Consider the following 21,833-nt stretch of genomic DNA (forward strand, 5'->3'; position numbering starts at 1 on the left):
CTATTCCCAGCTCAGGTTTAGATCAGGCTGTTTCTGAGGTTTAAGCAAATGCTCAACGTCTGGCTGGAGTGAGAAGTCGAGAGGACGAGATGAACCGAAGGACTGACGAGAACTTTCAAACATTGGATCTGAAGACTGACCAGTCCTGAGGACAGTGGACATATGTTTGATTTACAGACTAAGGAGTTCTGTGGACAGGAGACAGAAGTTAGACTTAAAAACTGATGAGCCTGGAGGACATTGGACAAATTTGATTCAAAGACTGAGGAGTCCTGAGGACAGAAGACAAGAAGTTGATTTAAAGATTGACAAGTTCTGAGGACAGGAGACAGGAGTTTGATTTAAAACCTCACGTGTCCTGAGGACAGGAGACGAAAGTTTGATTTATAGACTAACAAGTCCTGAGGACAGAAGACATGTTTGATTTAAAGACTGACGACTCCTGAGCACAGAATTTAAAAAAAATTAAATTAATTTAAAGAATGACAAATCCTAAGGACAGAGGACAAGTTTGATTTAAAGACAGAGGAGTCCTGATGACAGGAGGAAAAAAGTGAAGGCCAAAGCAGTTTCGATAATACCAGGAACCTGGAGCTGTAGCAGACAGTGGTAAAATCACTACTGCGGGGGTCGGTACCAAGAGCAAGAGACCTAACTCGGACTAAAAAATAGTACCATGAATGACATACAGCTTCGGTAAGCAGATTGAAAGAAGGTCCTGGTGTGACAGCACTGACACAGACGTGTTTCTGCTCCGACATTCACATGAAGCATAGAATCATCTTAACGTGATTCTGCTCAAGGTCTTCTCTTCTTCTGTCCATGTCCTGTTTCTGCATTACCGACTCTATTCTGCAGTAAAAGACATAAAAGAAGTACCACAGAAAGAATGAGGGGAAAAAAACACACTCTGTTTTGTAAACACCCACTTCAACAAACCTCCACTTCAGCTCAGGGTTTTCTGTTTATCAGCTCACTGAACAGAGGGAGAAAGTTTGTTCAGAGGGAATTTTCACCAAGGACGAGAGCTTCATTTTCTTCACTCATGTCTGTAGGGGAAGTTTTCCAGGTGCAAGACATGAAATACAAACTAGTTCTCTGGGAGAACATGACAACATCACTTGACTTTCAGAAGCACAGCAGGTGTGAAAACGCATTTTCAGAAAAATATGAAAATCATTTTCCACCGGACCACAGGAGTCAGAGAGGCTCTCAGACCAGAGAGGAGACTACCGGTAACTACAACTGCCACCACCTTAGGTTTGTCCTCAAATGTCCCTCAAAATACAATCCACTGCAGGGAAATGTTTTTGTCTGATACAACTGTGAGAGCAGAGATGGTGCTAGGCTAACAGACAGACAGGGCTATGGTTAATAAAGATGAATAAATAGATATGAGGTTCACTCAATGAACAGTCATGACAACATAAATAATGAACATGGATTATTGTTTACATTTCAGCTTCAAGAGGGTGAAACGGCAATGGAAAAATGTTTAAAAAAAGATTAAAACAGACAAAAGTAGAAAAAAAAAACCATGACAGAAAATTGTCAAAATTGGTGAATACAATCAGATGAAAAAAAAAGGAAATAGAAAAAGGTACAAAAACTGACAACAAGGACAGAGAGAGTAAAAGAAGAGCAGAGATGACACTGGTCCAACTGATTATTGAAGATAACCACCTGTTTTCAATACAAATGTACTGTGAGAAACTATGTTAAGTGTTTGCTGTAGTTCTGTCGTGGGTTGGCGGTTCAAATCCCCGGGGAGCTCCCTGGATGCAGTAAAGTGCGGCCCACTTCTGCAGTGTGAATCACTGGGTTGTTCCACAGTTGGGTTAAATGCAGGCAGTGAAGTTCCATTACAGGATTAGCACGGGTACTTAAAAAAATTATTTTAACAAAAAATTGAGAGAAGCAGAAAATGGCTGCAGTGCAGCAACTGCAACAATAAACACTGGTGTTTTTATGCAGCATAAAAATATAGAAAACAATCTTTGAATCAGTTTCATCTTAATGATCAGTGACTTTTACGACATATATAAACATCTTCATCAGTCACTCTCATAAACAACCGTCTTTTATGCTCTTTTCTGCACACACTGTAGAATAGAGTTCATTTCTTGCATCACAGATGACTTTTCTCTCTCCAGACTGGTTCTGGTCCAATGGCGTTGGCCCGCCTCGGGCTGCTACTAATAACTAAAACGCTTGGATTTGATTCTCTAAATTGGAGCCTTGTTGTGTCCTGACTTCCCCGGAGTCGGACTGAAATGACACCATTACTGCTGCTGCTCACCAGCACAGCATCAGTTCTAATTAAAGGCTCTGAGACAACACTGTTGTCAGACGACGCTGCCACATGTCCTGGACGGAAGGACACACTTCAGCTGCTCACTGTCCACCGCCATGGTCAGTTCACGTAGAAAACAAAACTGGGAGACGATGAAGATTATCATTGGGGGGATATCATAAAAAAAAAAAAAAAACTTTCTCCAAATGTTTTTTATTTGCAAATTCCTTATTTAACAATGTCCTCAGAGCTGAACCAATCATATGACTGGGGTGTGTGTTTTCATCTCATGTCTCTCTGCAGTGAACTGTTTGACTGAACAGTGTTTAAACGTCTCATCAGTCTCATCTGTTGGATCTTTTTAAGTACGTGATAAAATAAAATGATACACAATGAAACATATTTAATTACACTATTGTTTCTTTTGAACTTGTTCTGTTCACACACACACACACACACACACACACAGTCCACAGTAGCTGTTTCTCATGAGTATGACACACACTGACTCTGTGAATCGCTGTTGGCATGGCAACCTGTTGGAAGAACCAAATTTGGCTTTTAAAATATATTTAGACTGTTGGAATTTAAATCACTCCTTGAGGGAGTGAGAGGGAACAGGGAGAGGGAAAGGGTGAGGAGAAAGAAGCTGTGGAGGATGGAGGGAATAAAGGAAAAGAAGACAGTAAGAAAGAAGCAAGGAAAAAAGGAAAGAAGGAAGAAAGGTAGAAAGGAATGAAAGAAGGATGGACAAAAGTGAGAACTGAAGACAGAAATGGAAGATGAGAGGAAAGGAAAGTAGGAAGGAATAAAACAAGTAGGTAGAAAAGTAATGTTAGGTATGTGGATAGGAAGGAAGGATGGAGGGAAGGATGGAAGGAAGGAAAGGAAGGAAAGAAAGCAGGAAGGAAGAAAAGAAGGAAGGAAAGAAGGAAGGTAGAAATGAATGAAAGAAGGACAGACAAAAGTGAGAACTGAAGGAAGGAATGGAAGATAAGAGGAAAGTAGGAAGAAATAAAATAAGAAGGAAGGAAGGACGAGGTCCCCCGTCAAATTGTAGGACCTATTGTTGCCCATGAGTCAAAAAGCCACGCCTACTCTACACAGTAAAACTCAGAGGTGTGAGACTGAGGATCATAACGATGACCATGATAATGCTGCAGGTGACGATGATGATGGTGATGATGAAAATGTGGCCATGTTCAAGCCTATTGGTTCTAACAGAGAACGACAGAACAGTTCTCATTTTTAAACACTTCAGGGACTGAGCTCTGAGCCTGAGTGTTCTCCAGGAGTGGGTTCTTGCGTGTCCAAACCTCCTGCCTCATCCTCCCACTCTATCGTCTTTATGTGTTTTTAATTAGCAAAGTCATTAGCAGCATGTAAACATGCTGTAATTAGTCTGAACAGCTGGAAGTTTCTACAGACAGATGTCAGGGTTTAAACACGGAGGGCTTCAATTACTGTCTGCTGAGCCACGCCCACTTCCTCTGAGTGTGTGTGTCAGCATGTGTGTGTGTGTTTTCTTTTATTTAACAATTTCTACTGGCAAACAACAAACTGATGTTGTCATGAGCTAAATGTTATGATTGATCTCAGTGACACAAACTGACCACAGGAGGCAGCAGATGACCAGCATCTTCAGAGTCTCTGAGAGCTAAAGCTCGGTGATTTTCTCTATGGACTTTGGTATGGACAAGTGGGTGTTTTACAAACTCCAGTTTTCTTTCTAGAACGTCTGTCTAGGTTTAAAAAAATAAAACGGTGTCAGTTCTGCTCGCTCTCGTACCTGAACTCTCCCTGTGAATAGCTCCAGCAGCATTTCCAGGACGGCTGCCAGCTGAGAAGTAGATTCCGCAGAGCTAAGAATCTGTTTGTCTTCCACTTCATCCTCGTCTCTAACTGAACCGAATGTAATTTGTTTCCAGTGATGCTTCACTCTCACTCTCATTCATGAGGGAGAGTATAAACTGCTCTAACAGGATGTCATCATTTTCACTTAAACAGGGCGGGGGAGGGGTTCCTGTGTGTGCACGTTAGACACGATGATGCAAACAGCGGGTGTGAAGGTAATGCTCAGGAATCTCCCCGAGGAAATCTGACTCAGTTGGTTTGTGGCTGCGAGCAAATCCGAGCCGAGTCCCAGATGAAATTGGTGTTTGCATATTTATGTAAGCGGGTGAACACACATGTTCGGTGCCGCGCTGCTGGCCTGTGATTTATGGTGATGCTGATTTATGCAGGTGATGGATGATCATGTTACCTTCAGCCTCCGCCCGCTCCTGATATCTCTGGGTGTGTGTGGTGCACAATAACTTGGCTTCATGTGGAAAGAAAAAAAAAAGGGCATAAACAAAGTGATCAATAACCTTCTGTTAACACACATAAACACACATATCTTTAGCACTCTGTATCCAGCACATGTAACGAGCAATGACATCCATTACTGGTCTCCTAACGCCGGCCAGAAACATGTCACGAGCACAAGCGAAAACATACGTAGTTTATGATGAGGGGAATCAACACTAATGGCTGAAAACATAATTAAAAGAAGTAACGATTAGCTGATCTGAGCAGCAGAGGGCTGAATGAATCATAGACCGTACGCAGCACAAGATGGATGAAGTTTATTAGTTTAATTATTGGAACCCAGGACGTAGGAAGGGAAATAAAAGTAGCAGTCAGCCACCAGAGGGCGTGTCCTGCCTTTGAAATAAAATGTGAAAATAAATTACTTTTCTTCTTCTTCTATCCTCAACGAACAACTTTACGAGATGTTTCTGGTCATGCTGAGTTTAATCACTAGATTATTATTTTTATGATATGAATTAGGCGTTCCACAGAGCTCAACACTAGATACACTTAGATTTTCCATTTCACATTATTCAGCTATCAAAATAATCAATTACATTAAAACCACTTAAAACCACTAAAAGCTGTAAAGAATTAAGTGAGCAATAAAGTAAAGATTTTATATTTAGGACTTTTTTTATCTTGTTTACATAATTATCAGCCAGTATATAAAAGCATCTCTCGTTCAATTAAAACATAATTCAGCCAATTGGAGAGAAGTGTGCATGAAGTCAGCAGCCAACGTCCACTGTGATTTTTATTTTTTCCTGTTTTGGGGCCTTTGTAGAGAAGAAGAAAGCCGTTCACCTGCTGTGAGCCGCCACTATAAAATAAACAACTCTTTCTCTCTCCCTGCTGTGTTCAGTGGAGATCATCTCTAAGTACTCTGGAAACTTCTCTGCTCACAGAGGGTGGAGTCATGCAGTGGGTGCAAAACTCTGTGGCCTTCATCTCGGCAGGATTCTGACACTAGGGGGAGCAACAGAGCTGCAGGGCCTGGGAATTCCCAATAAAAATGAAGAGAACAAACGGCAACTCTGCAGATAAATACTGACGACGGAGAGAGATGAGTTGCATTTCCTGACAGCTGAAATAGCAAATACTTTTTTATAAGACTGTACACACTGTACTTCACTCGATACTGTATTCTCTGTGTAGTGAAGACTCGACTTTGCTCAGTGGTGTACTGTAACCACAGCACGATGGATTCATATACTGAAGAAACTGTCAGCCTTTAAAGAGTGGACTGTGGTCTAGAAAGAACACAAACACACACACACACACACACACACACACACACACACACACACATATATTCTTTAAGATTAAAGTTTCATTTTTGGTGGGGTGTTGCCGGTCTGTTGTTGTAGGGGGGGAACGGGGGTAGTGTTAAACTGCTTTTCTAGGAGGTTTAGTGTTTTACAGCCAAAATCCTGACAGGTTAGCATCAGTCAAAGTTAGGTATACAGGAGCATGCAGCTAAAGGTTAGCAGGCCGTGTCTCACTGCTGAGGTAATTGATTGTCACTGTATAATCAGTGTTAATAACTGAGTCCGTCTACAGTTAACGATGTAAAGACTCAGGAGGTGAGGACGAAACAGGAGTGTGTTTAAAGACCACGGCCCATGTGATGGATTAACCTGGTCCAACTCCTGACCCCGAACCTAACACTGACATCAATTCAGGTCCAGAACAGTACACTGCAGCTGAACTCTGCAGTAGCTCTCAGCTGCTACAGAGGATGACTTATTTAACTGTCAGGAATCTGACTTTGGACCAGAGTGAAGGAGAGAGACCTCACACACTGTTTGTCTCACATCTATCTGTGTGTGTGTGTGTGTGTGTGTGTGTCTGCGCAAAGAAAAGTGTTTTAAACCTCATCTATATTTTACCTCCAGCCTCAGACTCTTAACAGTCCTCTAATGAGGCCATTATGGTCAGTTCTGTTGGACTATTTCAGGAGCAGAACCTGCATCAGCTTTGTCTTATTAATGTTACGTGTCCACTTTACTCTGCACAGGTCATTTCACTGCAGGGACTTCACTCAGCTCCACTCTCACCCTTATTTCTGCTGCTCATTTAAAACAAAGAATATTAAAAAAAATTACAAATGACTTTGACCTTTACTTCCAAAGGTTTTTACACCTCTTAAATATAAAGAATCAACCTGCACTAATGGAAGTGTCTTTAAGGTGGAAACTATAGAAACAATATATCATTATAAAAAAAAGTGAAAAAAGAAAAACACAGGTATATTTGTCTCTATTATACAAATAGAAATGGTCTAGAGCACCAAGCTGGCACCGACACTACAGACTCCACACAGGACCCACACAGAAAATGTTAATGTCAATAAAAAAATGATTCTGCTTCGTCACCCAGAACATCAGCGTGTACGCCTGCTGCTCCACCGACTTCCACAGAAGCCCAAATGTCAGTGTTGACACATTTACTTATTATCCCTCTTTACTGAGTGTGTTTTTCTGTATGCATTCAAATCTGTGGATCAGGTCTGGGGACTGGTTTAGAAAATTGAATTACCATGGAATTGTCTCATATATTTGTTGCATAAGTTGCATCTGTCGGAAAATGTGTCGTGAAGAGAAAAAAAAAACTTTGTAAGTTCAGTTGTCAGAAGTGTGGTGCCCTCTTGTGGACATTGATGATAGACAAATCTATCAATTACTTCGGACTACAAGTCGCAGGAGCAGCAAAATCTAAGAAAAGCACGACTTTTAATATGGAAAAAATGATTCCTTTTTACCCTCACTGCTGGTTGTCGTGTCCCTATTGTTCATGCAATCAAAAAGGTGCAACAGATGGGGGCAATAGGGCAATCTGCTCTGATTGGCTAGTAACAGGTTGCCAGGTAACACCCCCTAATGTATGATTGATAGTTAAATTCAATGATGCTAACAGGAATTATCGGCAACATGGAAAAGAAAAAAAAAAGTTCCCATAAAATATTCACAGTTGATTTAGAGTCAGGTAGTTTGTACTGAATAAATATGTGTATTTGTGGGTTTGAATGTGATCTGGAGTTTCATTAAAGACACCTAATGACACCTCCTGGTGTCACAGTGAACATCATCCTCCTGTAGTGTCTTCATTATGGAAGAAATCACTTCTCCTCATTGACATTATCCCGGGCATGTTAGAGAAAATTAAATGTGTTTTAATGAAGGCGGCCTGGGGCTGCTGTTCCTAATAATCTGACGCAACACAAAGACTGCCGTCTTCAGGCTGGTGCCAGTTTCTGCTCTGGTGGATAAAAAGACTCATTTGTTTTATCGAGTTCCTCTTCTTTAGGTCTGTACTCAGCTGAATGACTCTATCGTGTCTGATGGTTCGCTGCTCAAACCCTGGAGAGACCTAAAACTGTTTCGTGTTCCCAGGCCTGTGGGGAGGCAGGCGGCGCCCTCAGTTGTCTTTGTCTTCTTCATTTCAACTTCCTCAGCCTACTCAGATATTTCTAATTCTTCGTGACTCCGACACACAACGCCACAGCATCCTGACGAGGAGCCAGATGGCTGCAGGAGAGCTTTTCCCTTTTCTTGAATTATTTCCCCCTGGAGTGGCTGCTGACACTTGCTAGAGGGTGTAATGGTGAAATTAGTCCTCCCACTGGAACAGCACTGACACTGCCACTGCAAGTGGGAGGTGCAGCATGAGGTTTTAATGCAATATGGAACGTCGATGATGTCAGGCACACGAGCTTTAATTAAGGAAGTGCTGCAAATGTAACAGGGATTTGAATAAGTGGAGAGAACACCGTAACAAGTGCAAACAATCAGCTACAAATCAAACATCATCTTGATGGTGCGAAACCAGCAGGGTGATGGTTATTAGTGGATAACATTTTAATTAAATTTAAAATCAGGCCACAGAAAAACACCTCAACCAACCTTCTTATTACAGTAGGGGGTGGAGGGGTGGGCTGCGGTTAAGATAAAAATCTGCATACAGTGTGGTTTGTTTTTAGTAGAGCTTTTGAAATGATGTGTTAATTAATTTGTGAAGATTAGACTAAAACACCATTCAACACATGAAACAGAATGACTCAGTGTATACCCCCCCACCGACCTCTCCCCCCACCACATCAATCCACTTATCTTGTATCTAATATTACTCTGATACACAGTTGTTACATGTAAATAAATGAAATATTTCTGTTTCCTGAAGCACCTGGAGATTAAAATACCATCATCAACTCCGAGCATGTATTTGTGGAGGCTTCAACCTCTGGTTGGCAGCCCAACTTGTGTCAGGACAGTCAGTTAGTCTTCGACTGACAGTCTGACTGAGACAACAGTCAAATAGACTGTTGTTGTTCAGGACTGTAGACTGATTAATATTGTTGAGGACCACGACTGGACTGAAGTTTAGAAAGAAACTCTCCACACGTTCTACAAGACGCCGTCAAGATGAACAGTAACAACTGAACTACACCAACTCTATGGAGAGACATTTTCACTGAGACTGGTGCAGATTTATATCGATGATTAATCGTAATTGATCATGAATAATCATGATTAACAGTGATTAAGCCACAGCTTAATCAGATTTTTGTAAACATTATCATATGACACACTTGTAAGTCTGGAAACTTCATACATACTTCATACAAAACATACAAACTTCATGAAAAGGGTTTTTAAGGGGGTATTCAAGCTCTGAGGACTGTGTGTGTGTTCTCACAGTCATATGCGACTCAGCTTTTTTTTTTCTTTTTCTTTCTGACATGTTCCTGATGTTGGTGGTTTTTCCTGTTATTTTTACTCTCATACTTGTTTCTCTCCAGTCTGTCTCTGACTCAGAGCTGTGACCTGACACAGTCTTATCTGCTCACTTTCCAGGTGTCCACTCTTATTTATTCTGCTGCTGCTGCTGCTGCTGCCGCTGCAGCTCTGAACATGTAAAGTCCGATGTCCCCACACCTGTTTCCAACGACTGGCTGCTAAAGTTGTTTATTTTAAAAGTTTCACGAAAACAAAAACTCAACTTTGGACAAAAGACATCTCTTCCTATTACTTCACCTGAGGTCCAACGCTTCAGTACAGTAACTCCAGGACTCAGTGTTATTGCTAACATTCTTTTATGGCTCAGTGCTAACATTCAAGGGCAGCACTCTCAGAGGCACTTACTAAAATAAAACTGATTATCACGGGGTAATATAAAGTACATAAAGGTAGAGCCGGCAGTTAGCCTAAAGATCACACTAACAATGACTCGGAGTCAAGACATGACAAAAAACACATCCAGCGGAGCCAAATGATAGCTTAAAGTTAGCTTTTTAAAATAGCAGAAAACCAGTTTAAATACATACATATGTTAATCCAGCCCGGAACCTGCTGCATGATAGATGGTACCATAGCAAGTCTCAACACCGTTAAAGGACTAAAACTGTGACAAATAACTAGGGATTACATGTTTTTAAGGAAATGATAATAAGAAAATTTTGGAAATGGAACACAGCAGATACAGCCTGTAGATGGCAGTAAGCTAAAGATTAGCCTAAAAAAAGGTCAACAACAGTGTGCTGGGTTTAATGTTTACCATTTTAGAAAACAAAGAAGTAAAATAACGATTACTGATTGTCCAATAAATATAACAACTGAACATTGTTAAAGACATGCTAGCATCTAATGGGTTAGTGCATGTTGTCAGTGTCGTTGTACAGTATGTAGCATATTTTTTTGAGAGTCAGTCTTTACCGAGGCTAAGCTAAGCTAACACCCGCTAATAGATTTGAATCTGTCATGAATGTGTCATTAACATCCACCTACTGAGTCAATTTTGAATTGGGGAAAAAAGTTGTGTAAGGTAGTTATTTTGTCAGGAATCAGTTGCTATAGCTTTAAGGTGTTTAGCACGCTAACATGACGTCATTCACAGACAATAGCTAATCAACCAGTCACATGATCACAGCCCCTCTGCTCGTCGTCTGTGCAGTAAATGGTCTTTAAAGCTGTTCGTCTGATGATGGTCGCCATTAAATTCCACTCAGTGTTTAAGGTTACTCACAAACACACATTAAACTCATCACACAACATTAGACAAATGCCTTTTTAATTTCACTCCTTCTTGAAGGAACCATTTCCACACGTGTCATTATCTTTCCTCTGGATCATTTATTATTTTCCAGGTTTTTATTTTCCTCATCTTTTTTAAAGATTATCTCCACAGTTTGAGTCTGAACTATTTTTCTTATCACAATCACACGCTGTAAAATTTTTCCCGCAGCATAATCGACACTTGATGTTCCCGCCTCGCTCTGACGAGTTTCATTTCTTTTTCTTCATCTTTTTTTTAATATATATATACAGGATTATTATTATTTTCATCTTGTCACATTAATTTTAATTCCAGGCGGCTCAGCCTCCACATTCTGCTCATGTTTGAATTATTAAAGGCTGGATTTCAGGAGGGAGCGCAGACATTTGTGGAGATCACATCCATTTCTTAATGCTGCCCCGCAGGCATTCTGGGAAAACGAGGCGTCAGCCGCAGCCACCCACAGAGGGCGACGCTGCTGCTGTGGAGCAGAGTTTAATGTTAGCACTCACACTGACCCCAAAACTTTAACAAGTCTACACCTCGGGAGTCGTGTGGCGGAAGAATCTTTTTTAAAAACGCTGTAAAACACATAAACAAAACAGTAGCATATTTTTACAACGTTTTCTGTTCGGCCACCGCTGAATTTCATATACCTGCTCAGAGTAGTGTTACAAAGACAGCGTAACAGGATCCATTAATATGTGATTAGGATCCTTCAACACTTAACAGAACTATTTTATGGAGGCTAAAACTGTGGTCCTCATTTCTAGTTGAGACACAGATGTTGTCCTCTTGTCCAGTCCAGTCGGCTTAAATATATTTTTTAATATATATAATTATAATTTTATGGTTTTAACAGTAAATCTATGCCAAATCTATGCCAAAGAAGAAAATGATGTGTTTGTTGCTCCAAATATTTTAATGAAAATTACTTTTGAAGGCATATTTTAAACTGATATGTAGTTTCATTACAGTTATTGTTCAACCCTCCCTTTAACCAATGGGAAAAAGAATCTCTGAAACAAGAGAGATCAGCAGCCAATCAAAACAGCACAACATTCAACATTCATCAAAACAATGACTTATGACACTCAGGGCTTCAAAATAAACACAGTGTTGGCGTTGGCCTTGACTTGCACTCACTGCTTGAGAGATTAATGGTTTGACTCATTGATGGTCAATTAGACAGCAGCCAGGTTTAAACACGAATGCTCTGAATTTGTACGTGAAGAATTAAAGGTTTGTCCAGAGACTGGGACTGAAACCTTGAATTTCTAAAGCGCCACAGCAGTAAGAAAGAAGATGAAGAACTAAGCAGATTTAACAACCACAGGGGTTTGGTGGGCGCATGACGGAGACTGATGGTCTACAACAACAGCAGGAGGATGAAAGCAAAGAAAAGAATAAGGAGGAAAAGAACAAGAGGAAAAGTAGAAGAAGATGTTTTCTTTTGTTTTGAGTTGATCTAAAATCTGCTGCCTGTGATCGTAAAGGTCTTTATTGTTTATATTGTTAATGTACATCGCTGACACGCTAACACTCTAGGCTAATCCCCTTTACCCTGGTTCAACTACTGATCACATGACACATGCCGACGCGTCTTTATTAAAAGCAGTGCTTCCCAACAACTGAGTCGTGGCACATTAGTGTGCTAGCTGTGAGGGACCTATTTTACTTAACAAGTCTGAAAGTATTATTTATTTACTGCTAATGGATTTCCGTTGTGTGTCTACATGACAGTGACAGGCAGAACAATTAAACACTCCTCAGACAGGTGGCAACACATGACTATAAAACTAAAAAAGTTGGACTTTTGTTGTTAAGGAAGATTCTTATAAATCTTTCTTCAATTCCTGTGAGTATATCAGCCCTGGGTTCAACTGAACAGACCAAGGTTTAATACTAAGTAAGGAAATTGTAATTAAATAAAAAAGCTAAAAGATGCTTTTATTTAATAACATGTTCTTTTTTATGACATTCTTGTTTGGGGTTTTTCTGATGTAAAAATGTACTATGGCTTAAAAAGGGTTGAGAGAGACTGGTTTATGTTGTGTTAGCTGCTACTACAAGAGTCCAAGGCGAGCACTGTTTTTGGTTCAAACTTTTGAGCGTATCTACAAGATATTTGGAGTGTACCCAAATACTTCATGATGTCAATAAAAATATTTGAATAAAGATCAGGACCAAGAACCGACTCAGAACTTTTGCACGGGAACATAACTGACATGATCTCAAAGGTTTTTCATCAGCTGATTTGACTAACAAAAATGTTGAACGGAGAAAACAGGAATAACATCCTCCTCCTCCTGCTGCTCCTGCTCCTCTTCTGTTCTTGGCGAATCTAATTCTGTCACGAGTACAGCTCCTTCTCCTCCTCTGTTCTCTCTGAATCTAATTCTGTTATCTGTACAGCAGCTTCACCTCAGGCTTTGGCAGCTGATGTTTAACACCAGCTTCTCCTCCCTCCTTTAAACAAACCAACACACTCATACATAAATAAAGTAATGAACTTAACTGCTGCACCAGCTGCAACTGAGACAAATACTGATTTAGCATGGAGAACACTCTGACGCACAAACGCGCAGACACACAGATGTGAAGGATCTTTAACTGTAGTACAGTCATTGTTATAAAGGTGTATAAGCTTATATAACTTGTTAATAAACTTACAGTATACATTAGCAAACATATAATAGCGAACCAATGCAGAGAGAGACATGTTTTAAATTTCCTACTTTTTTTTTCTATTTATTATGGTGAACGTTAGTTTTATCAAATATTTTTCAAATTGAAATAGTAAAGCATTTTGAATTGTAGTAACACATTTTTTGTAAGTCAATTATAACTTCTCTTATAAGTCAATTATTTTTATTATATTATTATTTAGCTAACATTTCTTTTTTGCCTTTTGTCATGGCTAATCTGTCATTAAGTTATTCTATTTATTAATGAACCTATCATAGCGCTTACTTATTCCATGCATACATTTTTTCTTCTTCTTTCTATCTTTTTTTCTTAACTCTTTCTATGTAGCTACCTTTTAAGCTAACCAAAGGTAAATGTCTGTTTCTGTAACAGTGCTGACACCTTCATATTTCTATAGGCTCAGGTCAGGTGCAGGTAGAAGTTAGGTTAGTAGCTTCATCTGAAATAAATAACCTCCATTACTGGTTGATAGAATCCAGTGTCAGGTTCTATTGGACCGAGAGCAGGGTCTGGAATAAGGACCGTTTTCCTGCAAAGCACTGGGGCGAGGCTTTTATTTATGTTGCTTGCAATAACAGTGTGAGCGCTGGCAGATTGGAAATGGCACTCTTTTTAAATCACAGTTTTAAATACCATAATAATTAATCACTCTCACTAAGAGAGTGTAAAAATTACAGCTGACTGCAGACCAGCTGCCACTGGATTAGTCAGAGCTGAGAGATTTGCACCACTCGCTTTCTACGGCTGTCGTTTTACTTTCTATGTGTGTGTGTGAGTGTGTGTGTGTGTGTGTATGTGTGTGACATGGAGAGAGTTGAAAATACACCTTCAGCAGCTCCCACTCACATCCTGTACAGTGTACAGTAATGATGCAGTGTCAGAATACGACACAAAAAATACCTGGAAAAACCTGCATTCTTCACTGAAATGACTGTGAGCTTAGAAACAACACACAAGTCTGAGCACAAAGACTTCTAATCCCCGCTGTTCTCAGACGGGGAACGCGATGTGTTCATTTCAATTAATAATTATAGAAAAAAAAAACATTTTAAGTTAGTTGAATCCTTTCAAGCATACAATGATGCTCTCACTCTAGCCCATAGGTGGCAGTAATTAAATTAAATTAAAGTGCATCGAAAGTAAATTTTCTTTTAAGGCTTTCGTACCTCAGTTTGGATCAGATCCTAGCTGTGTGTAATTTTTCAACAAAAAGTTTTATTATTTACAGCAGTACTTCAAGTCAACAGTATCAAGTTGACAAACAACCTGTTGCTGTAAGCACATAGCTAACATTAGCTACAACAGTCCTGGTACAAACACCAGAGCTAACGTTAGCTACACCAGTCCTGGTACAGACGCCAGAGCTAACGTTACCTACAACAGTCCTGGGACAGACACCAGAGGTAACAATAGCTACAACAGTCCTGGTACAGACGCCAGAGCTAACGTTACCTACAACAGTCCTGGGACAGACACCAGAGGTAACAATAGCTACAACAGTCCTCGTACAGACCCCAGAGCTAACGTTAGCTACAACAGACCTGGTACAGACACCAGAGCCAACGTTAGCTACAACAATCGTAGTAAAGACGCCACAGCTAACGTTAGCTACAACAGACCTGGTACAGACACCGGAGCTAACAATAGCTACAACAGTCCTCGTACAGACACCAGAGCCAACGTTAGCTACAACAATCGTAGTAAAGACGCCACAGCTAACGTTAGCTACAACAATCGTAGTAAAGACGCCACAGCTAACGTTAGCTACAACAGGCCTGGTACAGACACCGGAGCTAACACTAGCTACAGCCCACAATGGACCAGATGACAGGGATCAGAGCCTAAAGTCAGTTCAGATGTTGAATATAAAATTTGTAAAACAACAACAATGAATATAAAGTAAATAAACAGAAATGAAAAATGTTGTACATTATCAACTTTCACTGCAGTAGCCCGGACATAAAATACCGTCTCAACTCTTGTCAGCGTGTCTGCCGAGGCTTCAAACTCCTGCCTGAGATCAGAACCATCAGTAATTCTGCGACTGAGACGACAGTTAAAGATTGTTCAGGACTGAAGACTGATTAATATTGTTGAGGACCACGACTGGACTGAAGTTTAGAAAGAAACTCTCCACACGTTCCACAAGAGACAATTTTTGCACTGGATATTTTTGTCATTGTTGTCTGTGTTGTTGTTGTCGTTGTAGTCATCATTATTGTTGTTGTCTTTGTTGAACAATTGTCCTGAGACCTGCAGCTCACTGGAGCCTGAAGGTGGTGAATCGACTGTTCAGACTGTTTCCACTCTGACCATTTGTTTGTAGCTACGTCTCTCCTGAAGGTTCTGTCTAACTAAGTCCTACAGCAGGTGTGTTCTCGCTGACTTTTTGTCAGAGTTGCATTGGCAGTGACATGCACAGAAGAAAGGCTTATAACGACAAACATCTCTTAGCCTGCAGGGACTGTAAAGCTGGTAAATGTAAAAAAAAACAAAACAACAACAACAAAAACCCTGATAAGAACAAAGAGAAAACCAGGAGAACAAAAGAATTAGAACCAATGAGCTTTGACACCGTTCTGAGGCCCGGACTGTGAATCCAGAACACAGCGGGGTAAAAACTCAACATGTCGGCTTTTGTTTCTCAGAGCGAGTATCGGCAGGGAGTCAAAGAGAGGCGTCATGAAAGAGACATGAGCAGCAGTGAGCCGACCAACAAACTACAGCCAAGTCATCAAAGAGAAGAAGACTGAGGACGGACAGTTCTGTTCAACATCACAGCTGACCAGGATCATCACTGCGGTCTTGGTAACATGTTTATATCACATTAACACCAGCGTTTAGGCATTTGATCATTATTTCTATCACACATCGCCGCAGTTTTCTATGTTGTTAGTCATGTTTTAAAGCCTGATTTTCATTGGCTCTGAGAACACTTCCAGACAAACAGTGGCTCACAGGAGTGGGGGTGGATCAGGTCTGTCCTGGGACTGTTGTCGTGATTTGTCTTAACCAGTGAGAGCATTTTGGGCGGGTTCAAGACTGTTGCCATACTTGAATTAAAAGAAATATGAGGAAAGGTACTGAACTGTGACATGAGCCCTAAATCTCCTCCAGACGATGGAATTAATAGAACCAAGGTTTCTATCAGGAGTACGACGAGCCTAAAGTATTACTCAAAAGCAGTACACACTCTGAATGATCCTACTCTAATGTTCTATTAGGACTAATCTTGATCAAACCTTCCTGCCCTAGGCAGTGGTAACATCTTTGGTTTTTTTGTAAAGGCAAATTTTATTTTACATTTGATCAAATAGCAGTAATTTCAAAATAGAAGTATGTAATCAACTGCTTTTAAATTCATTACTGATTGTGTGCATTAAAGTAATCCAACCAAAACTGGTTCAACTCAGAATAATTTTTTAAGCTCAACGCAATTTTTAAAAAAAACTTTTAACTCTTCCTGGTTCAAGCTCATTTGTGTGATTGAGGCTACATTTATGCTAGTTCTAGGTTATTTTGAATTTGTCAAGCTTCAACTCTTTCTGGGCTCCTTTTGTTTTTAATACCTATAGTATGTTTTACAAAATTACGTTTTTTTTTTCTTGCCTTATTTTTGCTTAGGTTTTTTCTCTTCACTTAACTTAAAAAAAAAAGTCACTCGACCGCTCTTTGAACCTAATTCGAATTTACTGAGGAGATGATATTTGGAGGCAGCAAGTATTTCTTTTCAAATTTCTATTTGGAATATTGCATACGATTCTGCTTTTTTATTTTATTTTGAGACAAATTGCGAACCTACAATTAAAAAACAGAAAACTGCTGTCAAACCAGAGAGAACCTAAAAATTTTTTTAATAGAATGGCTGAATATCTGAGGAGGAAAGTGATGTTTTCTGTGTGTGTTGAGTGCATCATAATTGGCTTCGACATTAACCCGAACCCTGAAGAAGCAATGGACTGTACCTTTAAAGTGGTTTTTCACTCTTATATTCAGCTGCTTTCAGCAGCGGTGGCTTCTCTGTGTCCCAGCGGCTCAGATTTGAAATTTCTTTTTATTTGTTTCATTTCTTTCACATGCATCAACAGTGAAGCCTTAGAAATCAATGAGAGAAAATGTTTTCCTTCAAAAAGTGCAGTGAGTGATGCTGCCTTTGTCAAAAGGCAAAAGGGACAGCAAAGCCAGACAGGAAGAAGAAAAGAGTGGTATGCTGGGAATAAAGGAAGAAAGGACTGAAGAGTAACAGTAGGATGACATTTGAAAGAATGTCTAAACCCATGAAATGGAAAAAGTCTGAAGGAGTTTAAGGAATGAATTACAACCAAGCCAATCATGAAGTCTCACAGAGCTCCTCCTGACTTTTCAAACTGCCTTTCAATCATTTTCCTCACAACTGGCATTTCTGTGTCTTTTTCAGTGCAGTTATTTAAAATAACAAAAACTAAGAGATTTTGCTAGAGGGGACATTGGAGAAAGTGTGAGAGTCAATTTAAAAAATGTAAGAAGCAGCAGGACGTCTGCTGTCAATATGAAGAGACTTATCAGTCATTACTGATATATTGTCACTAAAGTATGTATAAATGTGCTCCGGGTGCTAAAATCACTGATTTTCTCTATGGACTTTGGTCTGTGAGCTAAAATCACTGATTTTCTCTATGGACTTTGGTCTGTGAGCTAAAATCACTGATTTTCTCTATGGACTTTGGTCTGTGAGCTAAAATCACTGATTTTCTCTATGGACTTTGGTCTGTGAGCTAAAATCACTGATTTTCTCTATGGACTTTGGTCTGTGAGCTAAAATCACTGATTTTCTCTATGGACTTTGGTCTGTGAGCTAAAATCACTGATTTTCTCTATGGACTTTGGTCTGTGAGCTAAAATCACTGATTTTCTCTATGGACTTTGGTCTGTGAGCTAAAATCACTGATTTTCTCTATGGACTTTGGTCTGAGCTAAAATCACTGATTTTCTCTATGGACTTTGGTCTGTGAGCTAAAATCACTGATTTCCTCTATGGACTTTGGTCTGAGAACTAAATCTTTATTCCTCTGTTAGGAGACTGTCTAACAGTGAGATGATTCCTGACCTGCAGTCATCAAAACATAATACAAACCGTGGAAACCAAACCTATTCATGAATTGAGATTAAGTCTGTTTTCTTAGGAGCTCAGATTTATGCTACGCTGTCAGATTAATTCTGTTGCAGCTTTCACTTTAAGCTCCATTTTTACACAAATAATTGGCAAAACCTGACATTGAGGTCGAGTGTGTTATCTTAGCTCTGGAATATTTCTATCGTTTGTCATTGCAACAAGGATTTACGTCTGTCCAAAACTTTTGTTAGTGAGAGCCAAAGCACAGATTGGGTGTGAGTTCCTTGAAGCTATTAGATTTTTTTAAACCACCCCCCAAAAGTAATCAAGTTTTTATAGATCATTTTTTGTATCAGGATAGTATGAGGCCTGTAAGAGTCCAATCCTAAAACTAATGTATGTTTGTTTGTTTTGGTTTTTTGTGTGTGAGATTTTGATAGCTTATCTTAGCCTGTCTGTCTGTCTTAACAACATTTCCACTTAAAGGATGTTTTATAGCATATTCCAATTTCTGCTCCATGTCCGTGTCACCACCAAAAGCATTTGTCCTAGTTTCGACCATGTACAGTGATAGACAAATATATCAAGCAAACTGAAGAGGAAAACTTCTGCCAGAACCATTTCCAGAGATAAAGTCATAACGGATGAGTCTCATGTCACAGTAGCAGAATCTCAGGAGATTACAGCCAGAGTTTGTACAAAGGTTCCTGTGGAGGGCCGGTACCCACTGATCAAAAACCAGAAGTCAAAACCCAAAGTCCCTGTCCTTTCTTAACATTCAGGTACATTTTATTATATAAACCACTTCAGACGGTACTAATGTGGACTGTACCACTTTAACCTCTGTTCATTCATTCATTCTCATCAAATTATTGGTTTTTGTCTCACATGAACAAGCGTTAGCAAAAGCAGCCAACAGTGAGTCTTGTTGAAAATATCTGAATCAATGTTAGTCACTTCAACTAAGTAACCTAACACGATAAGCTTCTATTCAAACCTGGCTGATATTTTGATGAAGTAAAATCCAGTTTAGGGTCTGAATCACTGGTCTTTACAGAGACACTGTGATGACAAGCAGAGGACATGGAGACGTCAGAGACTATTTAGTGGTAAGAAAGCAAACATTGTCACTAGGAAAGTGTTAAAAGATAGCAACCTAAGTAGCATCACTGTCCTTGGACTTAAAACTCTATTTACTACCTTTCGTTAACGTTAACAGAAGGACAGCTCAGACATTACCATGTTTCAGTTAATGTGTCCCTTTCAAAGTCTGTCCTCGCTACAGTAAGCCTGTCTCACATCAAGCCCGCATCCTGAGCCTGTTCTCTGCAGGATGATGTTTGAGTGGAGTTGGTAACTTGTTAATAATCAAAGTGATGGATCTTACCTCACATTCCCTGGAGCCAGACATTGTGCATGTGCAGGAACCAGTGCCGTTGCCAAGAACCTCCAGTGCTTCCGGGGAGGCAGCAGGGTTGTAGCTCATGTAATACTCCTGGAGTTGGGAGCTGAGGTTCTGCTCCGGCTCTGGACTCTTTTTGCGGCGCTTGCGTCCTACTACCGAGCGCTGCTGCAGCAGCCTGGTGGCTCCTGGGTAACGTCGCCACAGCACATAGATCACTGTCAAGATCAAGGACATGGTGAAGAAGATTGCCACGCTGCCCACCACCACTTTATGCAGAGTCATGTGTTCAAACTCTGCAGATGGTACATAAGTGGGTCGAATTCGGGCTACAGAATCCCTGAGGTCTTTGTTCATGCGTCCAGGGTTAGTTGGATGAGAAACCGGTCTAGGTCTGAATGGTAAAACTGGACCAAAGGTGCTGCTTGGTGGCATTGGTGAAGAGGTTTCCGTGGGAGGGAAGGTTGGTTCAGCTGTGGCTTCAGAAACCAGATCTGACATTGGTGACGGTGTTTCAGTCAAAACATAATCAGTTTCCTCACATATCATGTGATTTCTAGTGGCTTCCATTATTTTTTCCCCTTGCAGATACTTTGGGCTGCTGCATATCATCGTGGTGTCTTTGTTGCCCCTGAAATTCCCCAACCAAGCCACCAGAGGGCATATTCCTGCTCCACAGTCCCAAATGTTTCCAGCGAGGCTGATGGAGGTCAGTGAGATCCAGGCAGACACCGCCTCCTGAGACACATTGGAAAGTTTGTTGGACTCCAGGTTAAGGACTTGAAGGTTGGGCAAGCAGTGGAACACGGCAGGGTCCAGGGTCTGGATCTCATTTCCTGAGAGATCCAATTTCTGAAGTGTGTACCAAGTCCATGGAAGGCCCTGGTTGACGACCCTGATCCGGTTCCACTGGAGGTAAAGAGACCTCAGGTTGGCCAAACGAGGAAAGAGGAAAAAATTGATCCGAGAGAACTGGTTGTGTTCCAGGTGCAACTCCATCAGCTTCTGTAGACCTAGAAAGGTTGTGCGGGTGAGAGCCTTGATCCGGTTGTAGCCTAAATCCAGGAACTCCAAACTTCTGCATTCCAGGAATGCTCGAATCGGAATAATGGAGAGACCGTTTGATCGCAGGTGTAGGTTCTGTAGTTTCCTTAAACCATGGAACTGCCCCGGCTGCAGAACCTCCAACTTGTTGTAGGATAAGTCCAGACTGCGAAGGTTGGGAATTCCATGAAAGGTGGAATTGTGGAGTGACGTGATCCTGTTGGAGCTCAGTATTAGCTCTTTCAGTCTGCGGACACCCTGGAAGGAGCGACTATCCACGGTGGAGATCTGATTGTGGTCCAGATAAATCCAGAGGAGCTGGCTGAGGTGAGCAAACTGATAGGGCAGCAGGGTGTGCAGATCATTGTAGCGCAGCGACAGACCCTGGCAACCGATGGAGATGTTTTCTGGAACCTCCAAGAATCCAGAAGCATCACAGTGGATGGTTTTCCCCTCACATCGGCAGCTGTTGGGACAGGTGCGCTCTCCAAAGCTGACCAACAGGGGGGGTCTCAAGAGGAGAAGCAGAAGAGGAAAGAGGATGTGAATCAGCCGTCCATCACGTAGCAGTGGAGCTAAAAGAGAAGAAGAGAAAAAAGAATTGTTTTTTTACTGACGTTTAAAGGAATTCTCATTGTTTTTGAGCTAATCATCCTGAGAAGACCCCCTTCTCACCCCTCCATCACCACAGCCATTCATTTTCCTTTGTTCTGTTTTATCTTTCTAAAGGAAGTAAGACCAAAACATGTAAACAGACCAAGAGCAAGGTATTTGTGACTGAGACCAGGAGATTTTAGTAGATAATATTATTTTAAGAATTATTATTATTATTTAGAATAAAGTCTAAAGAGAATATGTTGAAGAGATTTAGATACAGTTAATTTTAT

General features: G+C 40.6%; 1 protein-coding gene across 3 annotated transcripts in view; it reads right to left on the reverse strand.

Annotated features, from left to right (window-relative positions):
* LOC103389300 (leucine-rich repeat transmembrane neuronal protein 4-like) overlaps window positions 1–21,833 on the reverse strand; it is a 54,053-nt gene that overhangs the window by 4,737 nt on the left and 27,483 nt on the right. For 2 of the 3 annotated variants that reach the window (XM_025062549.1, XM_025062551.1), the window contains one exon: window positions 19,888–21,521. In XM_025062549.1, coding sequence (XP_024918317.1) covers window positions 19,888–21,521 — 1,634 coding nt within the window. Of the gene's footprint in view, window positions 1–4,311; window positions 4,614–19,887; window positions 21,522–21,833 lie in introns of those variants that run through there. The other variant, XM_025062550.1, reaches the window with a different exon arrangement.

Source organism: Cynoglossus semilaevis, chromosome 14, assembly GCF_000523025.1.
Source record: "Cynoglossus semilaevis isolate Cse_v1.0 chromosome 14, Cse_v1.0, whole genome shotgun sequence".
NCBI lineage: Eukaryota > Metazoa > Chordata > Actinopteri > Pleuronectiformes > Cynoglossidae > Cynoglossus > Cynoglossus semilaevis.